We start from the raw sequence: 17,663 nt of genomic DNA, 5'->3' as shown, positions 1-17,663 counted from the left end.
AATTTGAAGTGACTTGGATACATAGTCTTTGACTTATTGCAAAATAATAAAAAAAATATATATATTTTAATAATTTTGAAAGAAGTCCTAATTTTTTAGTTATTACTCTGAAGCTCTCTTAGGAAATGCATACCAGTATAAAATGTATAAATAAGGTCTAATATGGGTTTTCTTTTTCGTATAGTCTTAATGTAGAAAAATTTATACACGATATGAACTTTTTTTAGTTAATATTTGTCACTTTTTCAGACTTTGACACAAAATATTTTTGAAAGTAATGCATATTTTTTATATCCATAGTACAATTTATGCACAAAATATATTTATGTATATTATATAGCAAACTTGTTTCTATTTAAAGAAACAAGATGCTTGATTTTTTTATGTCTACCATCATATCTAGGCCCTTTTTATTAAAAAAAGTTTCCTCTTTTACTTGGGCGATCTGTACTACAATAATTTTGTATACATCTAACTACAAGCAGGAATCTTCGAAAGGAATTACAACTGTAAGAACAGTTTGAAATGTAAAACCGTTTATTGAAAAAGCGGAAAATATTACAGACATACGAAAACATTTTGAGAAATCCATTGACCAGTACAAAGGAATCACTTACCTTGCACTGTGAGTTCAGCACTGCAAGAGATCTTGCCAGTGGATGTCGAGGCTACACAAGTGTACAAACCAGCATCTTCAGGTTTCACGTGTTGGAACACAAGTGCCAAAGAGTCCTCTTCATCCTGATGATATAAAGGAGGAAAAAGACACAACATTATTTGTTCTTAGCATTTTTATATTTGAATAATTTCAAGGAAAAATTGTTCCGGGGCCGGGTATCAATCCCGGGACCCTTCGCTTAGCGTGCGAACGCTCTACTGACTGAGCCACCACAAGAACTATACACGACACCGTTACAATTTTTCCTTTTATATCCACACAACTCACATGAGCTGACAAGACGCCAGAACTCAACTATGAGTGCACACAATTACTGTGTGACTTTAAATTGTGGCTTTCTGTTAACGTACCTCCAGTAACGAATGTATTATACAAATCTGGCTTTCAGGTACTAGCTCCCTGTAAAGCAGGTTTGAATAATTTCAAGGAAAAGTTGTTCTGGGGTAGTTCAGTCGGTAGAGCATTCGAGCACTAAGCGAAGGGTCCCGGGATCGATACCTGGCCCGGAACAATTTTTCCTTGAAATTATTCAAACCTGCTTTACAAGGAGCTACTACCTGAAAGCCAGATTTGTATAATACATTCGTTACTGGAGTACGTTAACAGAAAGCCACAATTTAAAGTCACACAGTAATTGTGTGCACTCACAGTTGAGTTCTGGCGTCTTGTCAGCTCATGTGAGTTGTGTGGATATAAAAGGAAAAATTGTAACGGTGTCGTGTATAGTTCCTGTGGTGGCTCAGTCGGTAGAGCGTTCGCGCACTAAGCGAAGGGTCCTGGGATTGATACCCGGCCCCGGAACAATTTTTCCTTGAAATTATTCAAACTTCTTTACAGGGAGCTACTACCTGAAAGTCAGATTTGTATTTTTATATTTGTTGCTTACCGGTACTTGATTTATTACTTGATTTACCCATTTTTTTTTTTACAAAGATTATATACCAGTATGCTTCAAGCATAAATGTTCATTATAAATTAATTTGCACCCATGACATTTCGGAAATTGGTTTTGGTTAGTGTCTTTTTTCTTTTTTTTTTGGTAACATAATTGAAACTGTAGTTATTTAACTGAACATTACAGTACCTCTTAGGTGACAGCTGTATATCTTATTATTATTTACCCCCCTGATATACATAAAATAACAAAACAAGTTTTAGTTAATAAACGCTATTTTTTTTTTAGTTTTATGTGAAAACATAAAGCAGTTCTTTGAGATAATCTGATTACAGAGAACGAATTGTAATGTGGTTATTCTGTAAATTTCAAGCTCGTTACTGTACTAGTTTCAACCTCTTAAATCATAAGATGATATCATTGAAAAGACCTATTCGAGATTTTGAAAAACTATCAAATTTGATTTTTACAATATATACGGTACGCTACCATACTACGTACAGATTACGGGGTATAAGAGAGTTACTTAGCACAGAGAAATGGAAAGTGTCACTTTCATATAAATGGTATCATGCTTACAGCAAGAGTACATTACATTATACTAAAACTACAATTTATAATTGATTAAATTTGTTTTACAAAAATGTAATAAAATTACATTAATAAACAATACAAAGATGTCTCACAGAATAGTTAAAATATTCGCATACCTTAAACAAGACTTTAAACCTTTCTTCAGGATCGAAAGGTTGTCCATCTCTGAGCCACTGGAATTGAGCATCTTCGCCAGGTTGCAGCAACGCAGTTCCCAATCCTTTGAATATCTCCTTCTCGTCTGGAATGTTAAGAAAAAAGTACGTTTATTTAGTTATGTAAGTTACTACTATGAAACTTAAATAAACATTTAAAACCACACACATAATTGATGGACGCTATTTTATTGGAATTATTTAATTTCACTTGCCAAACAAATATTTATGCAACTACAGTGATCTCGTGGGTACATCCTCACTTAGAAACAAATCCAACCTCTCAGAGGAGTCTAGAAGTTGAAAAGTGCGAGATACATTAACAGATGGATTGCAGTCAAAAGGTGGGGGCACATCAACGTCTGTACAGGTCACCCATACGAGTTCATTATGCTACGAGTATTTACAGAGTTGAATTTTAATGTAGGCGATGAAAGGCCTGTAAATTTTTCCGGAAGCCCTCTCTATCATGAATAGGAATCTCTTACGTGCTGTAAATATAATTTCCCAGCTTTATTTTTCTTTCAAAGGAAACCATACTAAAAATGCATAATTCTCGTCTGTGTTTAAACTCATACTTGAATCCAGGAATAAGAATGGTAGCCACTGAATTACCAAAGATGATATGCAAGATACATTACACAGAGTGTTTCACAATTATATTACAAACTGCAGGAGTGACTAGGGGACGATGGTTCAAGGCAAAAGTCTTAATAAACATAAGTCCAAAAACCAACCGTTTCCAAGATATGACTTCATGGAGGTCAAATGTGCAGTGACTTGAAAGCCACCATCAGTCACGGAAATGTCATTCTAAAGTAAGCTTACTAATTCTAAATTTAATTTCAAATAAATTGTAACTTACTAGTAACTGTCACGACCGCTTCGCAGCTAGCCTCTCCATATTTGTTCTTTGCAGTGCATGAATATTTTCCTGCATCTTCAGGTAATACATCGGCTATAACCAACTCATAGAAACCCTTTTCAGCCTTCTCAGTCACAATTTGAATTCTCTCATTCTTCGCAGTTATCTCCTTGCCTTCCTTGAAGCTGAAATGAAAAATATTAACACTCAATAATACATCCAAAGACATCTTTTTCATTTTACTGTTTACAGAAACATTTGAAATAGTTATTTCGAAAAGAAAGGTTTAGTCTTAAACACTTCCAAAGATCGACAATCAGAGTAAAAAACAGACGAATGTTTTGAAGCCATCTCCTCTCTGTCTTGAACTTTCCTTTCCACTACTGGTGTCAATTATTAAATACAATTTCAATGCATCCCGTTAACAATGCAGTCCAACAGACTGGAGTTAAAACATTCCCAGTCTTTTATTCTCTCCTAGTGTAAGGATGTACAGCTTCCATTAATATAATGAGGTTTTATTTACGTAATTACCCTAGATGGCATATCACATATTTTTGGTTTGCCATCATCGTTTTGATTTGTAATAAAATTATCCTAACCTATTACTCTTAAGTTCAAGATTTTCTTGCCTTTTCTTTGACTCTTAATAAATTTAACTTAATCTGTCAATGAAGGTGATATTCAGGGGTTATTTGTGACAGTCGATTCCTATTTATTTCAATTTCCATGATTTTTTAAATTTATTCTGGTGTAATCTTATGTTACAAATAATATTGTTAACCTGTAGCTTCTTTGTCTTTAACATATTTAAGTGCCAATGTTAATAATGGTTATTTTTAAATTAAATACTAATTTCAGTTTTCCAAAAATACCGTAAGTGCTACATAAATGTTTCATAAAGTATGATGTACATCGTAAAATAACTTACTGCTTCCAATAATCGAATAAATTGCAGATAATTGTGATTTAACAAATTTAATGTAAAGAAAGTATTTCAATTAATTAATGATACCGGTAATGAAAATTCGTCACTTGAAATGAGAAAGAGAGTTATACTCAACAATTAAAGGTTCAGACAAGGAAGAAGTAAATCTATAAGGTAGGTAACGGTACATCATTTTGGGAAAGCCTCAAAATCTTGTTTTGTATGGTCTGTTACATTTCTTAAAATGTATTTTTAATTTTGAATAACAATGCAATGTGCAGAGTTAAATTTATTTCATTATTAAGTTGAAAAATAACATAGGCTACTCCGGTCATATCTGTTATGCTGTCCAGAAACTAAACAAAAACTTAAATCGTAGAATTATCTTAGAATATCTGCGCTGCTAGAAATTTTACACATTTATAACATAACATATTTTAATGGTAGTTGAAAAACAAAAACACTTCAGAAAGCAGTAAATTAAAAACACATAAGAAAGAAGCTGATCAACACTAACTATACATTTGCGTAATGTACATTTTTATCAACTAGAATCATTAAGACACCAACGTGATGTAGAATAGTGTAGAAAGAATTCTTCCTGAGAATTCTATCCTAACCGAGTTACCTTTTTTTTTTTTAATATATGAACAACTGATAACTAAAACGACATTGCTGATCAACTATTGAACTTATGAAGACAATTTGTTAGATTAATAATTTATATGCGGAATATTCATAAAATTTTGAAGTAGGCCTATAGCTAATTTAACATAAAACATAATTCTATATAAAAATAGTTTCATTTATGCTGATATTTTGTATAACAGGCTACAAAATTATCTTAAAAAAATATCTGCACTTCAAAAATTTAAGAAAGCTCTGTACAAAATGTTAATCAAAAACTGGTTTTTACAGTATGAACGGATTTATTGAAAATTGCCATAACTGAATAGAAAAAGAACGCCTTACTTAAAAAAATTTACTTCCTCTTTTCCAGATCCTGACTTCGAGAAGGGATGTCTTCTCATGAAGGATACGTTGGCTGAAATTAACTCCAGATTGTTAAATGAAATGTGATTTGTCTTGTAAAGTGTTATATCTGTTCTTGTGGTTATTATTTGTTGATGTTGAAATTTTGTATGTTATATTTTAGTTAATGTACTGTATTGTATTTTAATTATGTTGTATCTTAGTACCTAATTATGTGTTACTTTTGACATGTCCCATATCATGTATGTGATCAGTTGGACGCAATAAATGAATATGAATATGAATAAGGATGAAGGTAACATAGGTCAAGAAAACAATAAAAAATGCAAATATGGAATCCTATTTTCTTAAAATGAGATACGGGGATGTACTTACAATGTGAGATTGGGGTTAGGTTGTCCTTTCACCTTTATCATAAACCGTAAATATGTGTTTTCTAGCAATTCGGTGTCTTTCAATTTTACGATAAATAGTGGAGCATTGGCTTCTGCTCGCCTCTTCTTTTCTTCATCTGATACTGAAAATGAACAGAAAATATAAGAGATATAGCACATATAATTCGTAACTGCAGAAAGATTAAGATTTTCAGTTTATAGTATTTTAATCTGTTCGGACTCCTGACTTCATTTTAATGCTTAGTATTGTTTTAATCCCGTTAAAGCGCACAGAAAATATTTAAAGTAAAAACTAAACGTATTAAGTTACAATTATGATCTAATATTCTCTCAGAAAATAATGGTACTGGTATCACCAAGTATATTTCATAAAACTAAAGCCTTTTTACTTTTCTGAAAGACATAGTATCTCTTTATAAAAATTAAATAAACTGACTGAAATGTGAAAAATTGATAGATTAGATTTATTAAAGTCATGAGTATTATTACAAATACTGTGGACATAGTCAATATAAAACAAAACAAAGTGAATAGATTATATTAAAAACATACCGTACATTATTAACTGAGGACTCAAAGTACCTATTCACTAATACTATAAAAGGGATGGTTAATCATCCAACGTTTTAAAACAATCTTAAATGTATTATAGCTAACAGTGCGTGCAGACTTATGCAATCTATTAAACATAGATACTGCCATGGACATAAATTGTTTTTTTGTTTCCAGTCTAACATTAGATTCAGTCAGATGAAAATTGTATCCTGTATTATAATTATATTATAATTATGATAATCAAATCTATGATAATAATTTGCTAAGTTATTCTTTACTTTCAAGATTAATAACAGTAAGAATAGCCTCATTTATGAATAGTAGCTTACAATGCGCATCATAATCAGAACCGGTTAATATACATAAGGATTTTTTTTTTTTGTAATAGGAGATCTGATACACTAGAACTATTTCCCCATAAAGTAATACCGTAGGTTATTATGCAATTAAAGAAGGCAAAATAAGCACTTCTTACATAATATGTTTCAGGCCCCAGTATTTTCAATTTACTTAATAAATAAATAATTCTTGAGAGTTTAGTACAAACATAATCAATATGGGGGGCCCAAGATAATTTGGAATCCAATACAATTCCTAAAAGTTTAGCAGATGACAGAGTTGAAAATTGTGGGATCACTTAACGTAAATAACATATGTTGTGTCTTAGTTTGATTTAAACAGAATCGTTTATAAAGCTTCTTTTATTTTTGCAATTTAGATAACAGTACTTTCAATAAAACTAAATAATTTAAAATCATAAAAGTGCCCTGATGCTGCCCAGTCTCGAAAAATAGTACTGTACCCTGGCACTACCAGGTCTCAAATACATCTCTGCTTGCAGGCTGTTGCGTAGCTTAAAAATGAGACATGAATTTGTAAGTGCGATTTCATGCTTCTTGAAAATAAAAACAATAAGGCAATGGGATTTCTCCAAAACTTCAAATATTTATAGTTAACTAATCATACAGTTGATTCCAGTATATCTGACTCACACTCTTGCACGATCAGCTGTGCAGTGCAGGTGGCAGCACCCACAGCGTTGGTGGCCCTCGCTGTATACATGCCGGTGTCGCTTTCACGGCAGTGTTGCAGCTCCAGTCTGAAGTTGGTGTTATTGTCGCGTGATGAAATCAACACGCGATCTGCGAGCTTGTCGTCCATTAGCCGGTTGTCCTTCAGCCAGGTCATCGTGGTGGGTGTGTCTGATGTCAGTTCACACTCGAATATCGCATTCTGGCCGGCTGTCACAAAAAGACACATTCAAACTCGCTTCATGGCTGGCAGCCACGAGAATTATGTTAATTGTTATAAACTATCAATATAAAAATGCCGTGAAGGAAACTGTCAGCCATGTTTCAGAACTCCTAACTGGTTCCAACTGTAAGGGAATACTGATAACATACTATCATCACATCTTACACGAAACTACTGAACAGGCAACTAATAGTAAGTGGTGCAGTTCAGCTAGAACTAGTAAAAGATTTCAGAGCATTGGAGACATTCCCTTCTCAACACAATTATAATACTTAAAATCTACACTAAAACTCAACTCAACCACTGTAAAAATTAAAATTTCATACAATTAATAAGATTAACGTGAATTATACATGAAATGTTACTGCATTGTTAATTTTGAAACTTGAAGAGTTTTAAAAGAATGTTTCACTTGAAGGCACTCTCTGGGAAGTCATAGCTAACAATAAGTGTCATGAATTCATGATATTCAATAGAGAAAGGCGTGGAGACATCATATTATGAACAAGTAGACACATTCAACAGCAAGGGAAAGAAGTGTAAAAAAAAAAATGTTTCGACAGGTCAATAAATCCACCATTGAATTGTTTCGTTAGTCAATGCAAGCTAAAATAGTGCAGATGTATAGTTTTCAATATAATATATTTTTAATTACAGTACCGATATTTCTTCTGTCATTTACTGTACAGTACAATTTATATGATTCTTAACTTTCTCAATTTAGTGAAGAACTGTTTTCAGGGTGATAATAGGAAATAGAAGACTAAAGTGCATAAGTGCATAAGGTTTGCTGAAATTGTTAACAGAAGAGGAGATGATACCATGGGATATGCTACTGGAACTAAATGATAGCTGTGAGCAGTATGGGAAGGAGATAAATGTAAACAAGACGAAGACCATGGTTATAGGAGAAAAATAAAGAAGATAAATGTGCGAATTCGAAATGAGGCAGTGGAACAAGTGGACAGCTTCAAATACTTGGGGTGTACTTATAAGTAGTAACATGAGCTGCTGTTAGGAAGTCAACAGGAGGCTAGCACTGACAAAGGAAGAGTTTAGTAGAAAAAGGAGAATTTTCTGCTGACTTTTAGAAAAAGAACTAAGGAAGAGACTAGTGAAGTGCTTTGTGTGAAGTATGACACTGTATGGGGCAGAAACATGGACATTACGATAAAGTGAAGATAAACTACTAGAAACATTTGAAATGCGGATATGGAGAAGAATGAAGCGTGTGAAGTAGACAGACAAAATAAGAAATGAAGCTGTGCTAGAAAGAGTGGGTGAAGATAGACTATTGCCGAAACTGATCAGGAAGTGGAAAAGAAATTGGCTATGTCACTGGCTGAGAAGAAACTGCCTACTGAAGGATGCACTGGAAGGAATGGTGACTGGGAAAAATGTTCGGGACAGAAGAAGATATCAGATGACAGACAACATTAATATATAGGGGTCATATGTGGAAACGAAGAGGAAGGCGGGAAAGAGGGGAAATTGGAGAATGCTAGGTTTGCAAGTGAAGGACCTGCCCTTGGCAGAAAACTATGAATGAATGAATGAATGAATGAATGAGTAACTTTCTTATTAAAGGTAAAGTTACGTTTTATTTAATGACGCTCGCAACTGCCGAGGTTATATCGCCGGTGTGCCGGAATTTGGTACCGCAGAAGTTCTTTTACATGCCACTAAATCTAGCGACATGAGTCTGTCGCATTTAAGCACACTTAAATGCCATTGACCTAGACTGGGATCGAACCTGCAACCTCGGGCACAGAAGGCCAGTGCTATACCGCCTGTGCCACCCAGGTCGACAGTAACTTTCTCATATGAAGTATAGGAAAAGTAATGTTACCACAAGGTATTTTAAGTTACTGGTGAAAACAGAGTTGATAAAAAGAACAAATATGATATTTCAAGTTACTGGTGAAAACAGAGTTGATAAAAAGAACAAATCAGTTGCTTCGTTGTTAGAGGAAGCGCAAAGAAAGCTTGCCCATTTGACTGATGTGCAGAGAACGATATTCGGTCCTCATGTCGCAATGCTCGTTACATGGCTGCTATGAATCACCTAATGCTGATTACAGGGCGCATTCAAAAGCGCGGTCTTGAGCTGTTCGTATCGTGGAGTGTATTGTGCCAGTGTGTGAGTTACATGTTCTGCGTTTTATCCCTAACATCAGTAGTTTTATGTAGTTCAAAGTGTGTTTGTTAAATAACAGAGTTCTGTATAAGATTCTATGTACTTAACAATGCCCCTGTTTCGCTCTAAATTAGGAAGTGCTAATAAAACGTTACACAGTCAAACTGGGGAATTATTTATAACGTTCATAAATTTATGAAAAACGAAACAGGCTCCGCTCGTAACATAAGGAATATATACAGATTAAAATAAACCGACCATAGTACCCTAGTTATCGGAACATTTTAATAAAATCACATAGTATTAGTGCTTTATTACGTCAAATATAAATTATTACATGATTACATATTTCTTATAACATCTTTGTCATTTCATTCAGTGATTTTATGTGTAAAAAATTCGTGCTTCTGTATTTTCAACGATGTTATGTTACTAGTTACTCTGCAACAAGGTTTAGGTTATGTTACACGCACTGTGATAAATCTCACTCGAAACATCAAGCCAGCAGACGACTGAGAACTACCAATCGAATCGAAGTGAGGTCGAGCGCACCCGAACATTTCCAAAAGTTCGCGCAGCTTTCCGTGGCAAGCTCTTCTTGCGTCACCTCTAGGTATGCCAAATAGTCAACTGGTCATATGATCAGTCAGACAGACAAGAAAGCCAAAGCACGGTTTTTCAAATCTAGAGTGAACGAATGAGTTAATTGTTAATGTTGAAATGGGTCACATAAAACATAAGGTACCATAATTGAGTAGGAAAATATAAGTTACATAAAAAAGTCTTCATTTAGATCGATTGTGACATACATTTTTTTAGGATACTGGAGTTCATGTGTAATACAATAAAATTACAGTATTGCAATAGCCAATAAAATATGATAGTGCAGGAGGATATTCAATGGACTGTTCTGTAGTCCATTGCAACAGTATCAGTAGGTGTAACATGACCCACTTACGTTCTAAATTGCTGCCTTCGATGGTCTTAGTGAACACAGGCCGACCATCGGCTGATGTAGAACGAGTCAGTTTGAATACATTGGAACTTCCTTCAGTTTCCATAGAGGAGGATTGCATAGAACTTGATTCAAACCTCACGCTCTTTGACGCAGATGAGGACATAACACTGCTCGACTCCATGTAGACTTCTTCACTTGAAAACTCTAGAGAGGCACAGATAAAGAAGTCAAGCCACAACATGCAAAAAGTGGAGAGAAGAAATAGAACAGCAATACAATTAGTGCTAAAAAAGAAGGCTACGCAAGTTAATGTACAACACGAGTAGCATACTCTACTGATAGCTACAGAAACAGATTGTAAATTGTTCTACTATTTCAGTTTTATTATTTTACTGTTTATATTACCACCGTACTATGAACTAAATACGAAAAACTGCTTCAGATACTAATTAAAATACAACGTGCTTGTTACTGTATGTAATTAATTTTTATTTTACGATGCTACTTAGAAATAGATACCTAACATATTACTGTATGTTCTTGTGTCGGCACTTTTCGTTGTTTCTATCTCTTGACCAATCACGGCTCATGGTTTTAAAATTGGGGAAGTTTGTAAATGGACACTTACTATCACCTGCAAATTGTTTGGAGACTTGGGGGCTGTAAATTTTATTTATTAGTTTATTTGCCTATTTTAAAGCTACCAGACATAATAATTTTCGTGGGACAGTCCCCAAAACTTTGTTTTTTGTTCCCACACAAAATTCATCCCCAGAATGTCCCCGGATTTTGTTATTTCTCCAGTGGTTTAACTGGACCAGAATGCCATTCCAGGAAAAAAAAAATATATATGCATGTCAAAAACATGTGCCAAACTTGATACCCAGTACAAGCACTTGGCATTTACTAAATTGGTAAGATGAGTTCCTGTATATATTTTTTCCAACTAAATCACTGTTTTGTTCTCAGATATCACTGGATTTTTGGTGTCAATTATTATAATTTTATGTAAATGCTGTTGAATATCTCACAAGTAAATATTCTCATGGGAGCAGATAATCTTTCTACTTACTCGAGCGCAATTACGAAGACCGCCAGAAAGTAAGTTTCCCTGGGACCACTTACAGAAAGAAAACACATTTTCATAGAAAGTTTTATTGAAACAAATATAGTTTTTGTTGAGCTATTTTTCAACATATTCCCCACCAGAACTGAGACATTTGTCATACCATGGGATCAACAGAAAGGTGAGGACTGTTGCCACATACTGATTGCGATCCCAGGTGGCAGGCTTCTATAGCACAGGGATACAAAAGTTGATCCCATGGTTTAACAAATGTCTCAATTCTGGTAATAGCTCAACAATTGCTACACCTGTTTCAATAAATCTTTAAATGAAATTGTGTTTTCTTTCTATAAACGACCCCAGGGAAACTTATCTTCTAGACAGCCCTTGTAATTGCGTTCAAGTAGACAATAGTAATATGCGTTACAAGAGCGGTGTGTTGAAGTTTTCATGTTCGAGGAAAAGTTTGAAAAAGCGAAACGTAGTTGAGCTTTTTTAATTTCCGATAATTGAAAGAAAACATACCGCTCGTGTATCGTACATTATTTTGTGCGAAGATCGTTTATTACATACATGAAAGAGGAATTTCTAATTAGTTGCAATGAAATCTCCATCTTGGTTTCTGTTCAATGATGGCAAATTTGCAAAACAAAAATATCTATCTTCAACATTGTTGCTTTAAAATGTTTTCTGTGTTTACTATACTCCAGGAAGTCGTGATATACGTCTGTCTTTTTTTCCCCCTCAGTCTATGATGAGTCTGGAATCTTGTTGATTTTTTCACGGCTTCCTTAATGTTACTTGCATCACGAATGCAGTAACTTTAGTGGAGCTGTAGAGTTTACTTAATTTTTGCAAATATTTAAAAACAATAATTAACAGTGCAATTTAGGTGAAATTGCAGTGGTAAGTTTCCAATTTATAATTATTACTATATTGAACGTCTCTAAAAGCCTAAAGCAGTAAAATCAATAATATGTCACTTAAGCGGTAAGAAGAGGGAAATTGTTATGTGTATTAGGTTGGGAATACTGAATGTGGAATTTTAGACTTTCCACGGATTGGTTTTGTGCGGAAACCAAGCAAATACACACGATCTCGCACAAAATTTGTATAAGCACTTGTTTTGACATTATTAGCATTATTAACATGGTGGAAGAAAAAAAAATAACTTTTTTATCTGCCCTCATGAGAATGTTTGCTTGTCAGTGCCTGGGATATGCATTTACAAGATAAGATATCTATGAAATGTATATGGCTGGGATCTCCTACACAAAGAGAAACATTTTAAAAGACAACCTATTATTTTGGTATTTAAATCGTGGTTAGAGTATTGATAAGAGAAACGAGATGAAAGGTAATTTGGTGATGAAGTGTGCAGAATTCAAAACAGTAAAGACAATGACTGTAAAGTTCTACGTTCCTTGAGTCGGAACTACTAAAGACCTGAGAAGGACGGTGGTGTGTGATCACATCGCTGGATGTTGTATACGTATCTGACGCACATATTCTGGACACGCTGCAGCTTGTCTAACAGTTCAGCACTTAAGTCACTTAACAGAACATCACAATAACGAAGTGCAGCATTAAATAAAGATCTCAATGTACAAAACTTAGGTGCCCATATGCTGTATGAATCTGTATGAACAAAATTTTCTCTTCTCCATACGATTCATAAAAAAATTGTATAGCTCCTAAGACAATACTGCCTATAATTATAGTCCCAGTTCCTCTTCCGCCCATTTTCGTCTGCTACTATGAAAAGATCAACCATGTTGCTGAATATACTCATAGTATCTTAATATTTCTATATGTAATGAAATGAGCCGTAATTCAAAATCAGCAAAGCCAAGAAGAGCAAAGATAAAGTATTTTCAAGAGATTTAAACAACAGAAGCAGAAAGAAAATGTACGATACAAAGAGGTCAAATTTAAAAACAAAATTTACTGCAGTACCTACTATCTGTCAACCTGTTGTTTTATAAGTATTTTTACAGTACCTTGCACAGACTTCACTGACTGGAAGTGCGCCATGTCGCTTTCACTTTCAGCAACCTGTTATGAAGAACATAACACAATATTATAATTTGTCACAGTAAGTAACTATAAAATGAAATTTCAAATTTTATTTTCAACATAATTATGGGATTAACTTATTCGCCTTTTTATTACTAACTAATAAATTTATTGTCGATTCAATGGAACACGGTGTACATTCGATGAAAGAGTAATGGAATGGAGAAAAATTCCCTCTGGCGCCGGGATTTGAACCCGGGTTTTCAGCTCTACGTGCTGATGCTTTATCCACTAAGCCACACCAGATACAACTCCGGCATCAGATAGAATCGTCTCAGATTAAGCTCCAACTCTTGGGTTCCCTCTAGTGGCCGCCCTCTGCACTATGTCATAGATGTCTATGAACGTAGGACCGAAGTTCACACATGTGCTGAGGTGCACTCGTTATGAGTGACTAGTTGGCCGGAATCCGACATGATATGATATGCTTAAATCACTTCGTGATTTAAGACGGCGCTTATTCCGTCGGATCCCGGCCAACTAGTCACTCATAACGAGTGCACCTCAGCACATGTGTGAACTTCGGTCCTACGTTCATAGACATCTATGACGTAGTGCAGAGGGCGGCCACTAGAGGGAACCCAAGAGTTGGAGCTTAATCTGAGACGATTCTATCCGACGCCGGGGTTGTATCCAGTGTGGCTTAGTGGATAAAGAATCAGCACGTAGAGCTGAAAACCCGGGTTCAAATCCCGGCGCCGGAGGGAATTTTTCTCCGTTCCATTACTCTTTCATCGTATGATGACGCAGAATATCTGCATGGAAATATCATATGTACTTCAGTACATTAAAAGAATATATACGGTGTACATTGCAATATATTATGTGACTGATTGACTCCAAGAAACTATTACCCTTGGAGAGCATTGGGATCCACGTTTGAATTTTTTCAGCCTTAAGCTAGACAGATATATGGTGATATTCTCATAACAGAGGTTCAGTACAATACTGAGTAAAAAAAGAAAAACTGTAATTATTTGTCACCATGAACAGCCACATTGAATGGCTACTGGCATGCAGAAGACATGAGCCCGCATGCCAAGAGAAAAATGTTGTGATGCAGACCCAGTCCAGATTAGTTGCCCAGTATAATACATTAAACACAATACACATATTACAATAACCAGAATGATCGACCTCTGGATATAGGATTCGCGGGGTAAAACCATACTGACTTAAGAAAGTATTGTGCATCCAAGAATGCTTCCTTTCGAAAAGAAATAGAAATGGTACTCTCTTGCAGTATTTGTTTACTCTTTTTAGTACCTGCACATCATAATCCAAATCTATATTGTTACATAAAACTTACAAAAGATTTATATTACACAAGTCAGCTGAGAAGAATCGCATAATAGTCGAAACCAACCGCCGAGAATAACAAGGAAAATTTTGAGAGAAGTTAGATTTCTCAATTTTGCCGTACTTACCTTAGCTTTCTTTTGCACCTGTTGAGGTGTAGTTATCTCAGGTTCCTTCTCCTTTCTTTTTGTGGTGAGTTCTTCCTTTTTAGGTGTTTTTTCAGGAGCTTTTACTTCTGGCTGTGGTTTACTTTCAGGAACTTTAGCTGGCTCTTGTTTCTTTTCTGGAGCTTTTACCTCAGGGACTTTGGTTGGTTCTTGTTTCTTTTCTGGAGGTTTTACTTCTGGCTGTGGTTTACTTTCAGGAACTTTAGCCGGAGGTTCTTGTTTCTTTTCAGGAGGTTTAACTTCTGGTTGTGGTTTACTTTCAGGGACTTTGGCTGCTGGTTCTTGTTTCTTTTCTGGAGGTTTGACTTCTGGTTGTGGTTTACTTTCAGGAACTTTGGCTGGTGGTTCTTGTTTCTTTTCTGGAGGTTTAACTTCAGGCTGTGGTTTACTGTCAGAGACTTTAGCTGGTGGAACTTCTTTCTTCTCAGGTGGTTTTACTTCTGGTTGTGGTTTACTTTCAGGGATTTTAGGAGGTAGTTCTTTCTTCTCAGGTGGTTTTACTTCTGGCTGTGGTTTACTTTCAGAGACTTTAGCTGATGTTTCTTCTTTCTTCTCAGGTGGTTTTACTTCTGGCTGTGGTTTACTTTCAGGGACTTTAGCAGTTGGTTCTTTTTTCTCAGGTGGTTTTACTTCTGGCTGTGGTTTACTTTCAGAGACTTTAGCTGATGTTTCTTCTTTCTTCTCAGGTGGTTTTACTTCTGGCTGTGGTTTACTTTCAGGGACTTTAGCAGTTGGTTCCTTTTTCTCAGGTGATTTTACTTCTGGCTGTGGTTTACTTTCAGAGACTTTAGCTGATGTTTCTTCTTTCTTCTCAGGTGGTTTTACTTCTGGCTGTGGTTTACTTTCAGGGACTTTAGCAGTTGGTTCCTTTTTCTCAGGTGATTTTACTTCTGGCTGTGGTTTACTTTCAGAGACTTTAGCTGATGTTTCTTTTTTCTTCTCAGGTGGTTTTACTTCTGGCTGTGGTTTACTTTCAGGGACTTTAGCAGTTGGTTCCTTTTTCTCAGGTGATTTTACTTCTGGCTGTGGTTTACTTTCAGAGACTTTAGCAGTTGGTTCCTTTTTCTCAGGTGATTTTACTTCTGGCTGTGGTTTACTTTCAGGGACTTTAGCAGTTGGTTCCTTTTTCTCAGGTGATTTTACTTCTGGCTGTGGTTTACTTTCAGAGACTTTAGCTGATGCTTCTTCTTTCTTCTCAGATGGTTTTACTTCTGGCTGTGGTTTACTTTCAGAAACTTTGGCTGGTGGTTCTTGTTTCTTTTCAGGGACCTTGGCTTGTGGCTCTGTTTTAATTTCACGTGGTTCTATTTGTGGCTCAGCTTTATTATCTGGAGTCTTGACTTCTGCCTTTGGTTTACTCTCAGTAGCTTCGGTTTTTAGGTCCGGTTTCTTCTCCTCTTGTTTTGCCTTGCTTTCTGGAGCTGATGGAGCAGTAATGCTTTCTACTTTCTTCTCAAGAGCACTGACTGCTGGTTCTGATGTTTTTGCAGGAGATTTTACTTCTGGTTTTGGTTCCTTTTCTGCAGGTTTGGCTACTTCTATTTGCTTTCTGATAATGTTCTCAGAAAGGGTATTTTCTGGCGTCTGTAAAATAATGAGTATTTGTTGATATTGATAATTTCATTTTATTTCAAAACAGAATTTCAAGTATTGAACAATCACATATAATTGAAGACCTCCTTGGAATAAAGATGTAACCAACAAAATTATAATTCATGTTTCAGAAGAAAGGAAAATAATTTCAGGGGCATATTTCATTAGACCTATATTTCCTAGCATTTGACTAATCAAAGATACAAGTTTATTCAGCTATTGAATGCAATAATTTATTGTTATAAATAAATGCTTCAAAATTACTTTTTCCATCTAGGCCATGTATTTCAACAGTTTCCTGTTACATCCTTTTTCTGGGAAGATCATCAATATCATAATATGAAATTAATTATTTCTTTAATTGCACTTGTATTTCTTATAATATTTAATACACATAATTGTTACCATACTTTCATTTATCAATTTTTTTTTTGTAATTTTATCAGATATAATTACTCTCACACAATCAACATTTATATTATACGCTAGTGACTATGTACAGAAGTTACATGGAAGGTACTGGTGCATGAATTAAATAATTTCACAATTAATGAAATACCTTTAGCCAATATTATATCATACTTTTGCGACATTGACTTGCGCACTTTGCATGTGAAATCTGGACAAATTGACAAGTATGTCAGTTCAACAAGAAACAATATCCAGGTCTCATTAGTGTCGACCACCTTGCTCAATTAAATTCTTTTCTGCAGTATTGCAAATATACATAACCAAATAATTTAATTGGGCAGAAATAAACTTTAAGAAGGGAAGAATAATATTCACAAATAATAACTTTTAATGTTCGACGAATGTTCGAAAAAAAAAATTGCAGGCCTCAAATGAATACTTTCAAATTATTAGTGAAGTGTTGAATTCTCCGTCTTTTGAGTTCATTAATGTAATCAGTACATCTGGAAGACCGTGAAATATATCTTACTTGGATATAATTATAACAAATTCAAGTGAAAAAAGAGATTTCGAAAAAAACTCAGAATATGAAATTCGCAATAGTAATAATTCACGAATGTGTTCATATTTCGCTATTAGAACT

At 34.8% G+C, this 17,663-nt stretch overlaps 1 protein-coding gene across 6 annotated transcripts in view; it reads right to left on the bottom strand.

Annotated features, from left to right (window-relative positions):
- Obsc (Obscurin) overlaps positions 1-17,663 on the bottom strand; it is a 439,567-nt gene that overhangs the window by 124,646 nt on the left and 297,258 nt on the right. For 5 of the 6 annotated variants that reach the window (XM_069813004.1, XM_069812999.1, XM_069813002.1 and 2 more), the window contains 8 exons: positions 14,978-16,600; positions 13,475-13,529; positions 10,409-10,612; positions 7,052-7,300; positions 5,485-5,626; positions 3,189-3,373; positions 2,285-2,409; positions 618-741 (listed from right to left, as the gene is read on the bottom strand). In XM_069813004.1, coding sequence (XP_069669105.1) covers positions 618-741; positions 2,285-2,409; positions 3,189-3,373; positions 5,485-5,626; positions 7,052-7,300; positions 10,409-10,612; positions 13,475-13,529; positions 14,978-16,600 — 2,707 coding nt within the window. The remainder of the gene's footprint in view (positions 1-617; positions 742-2,284; positions 2,410-3,188; positions 3,374-5,484; positions 5,627-7,051; positions 7,301-10,408; positions 10,613-13,474; positions 13,530-14,977; positions 16,601-17,663) is intronic. The other variant, XM_069813001.1, reaches the window with a different exon arrangement.

Source organism: Periplaneta americana, chromosome 16, assembly GCF_040183065.1.
Source record: "Periplaneta americana isolate PAMFEO1 chromosome 16, P.americana_PAMFEO1_priV1, whole genome shotgun sequence".
Taxonomy (NCBI): domain Eukaryota; kingdom Metazoa; phylum Arthropoda; class Insecta; order Blattodea; family Blattidae; genus Periplaneta; species Periplaneta americana.
This window is presented reverse-complemented; position numbering and strand designations above follow the sequence as displayed.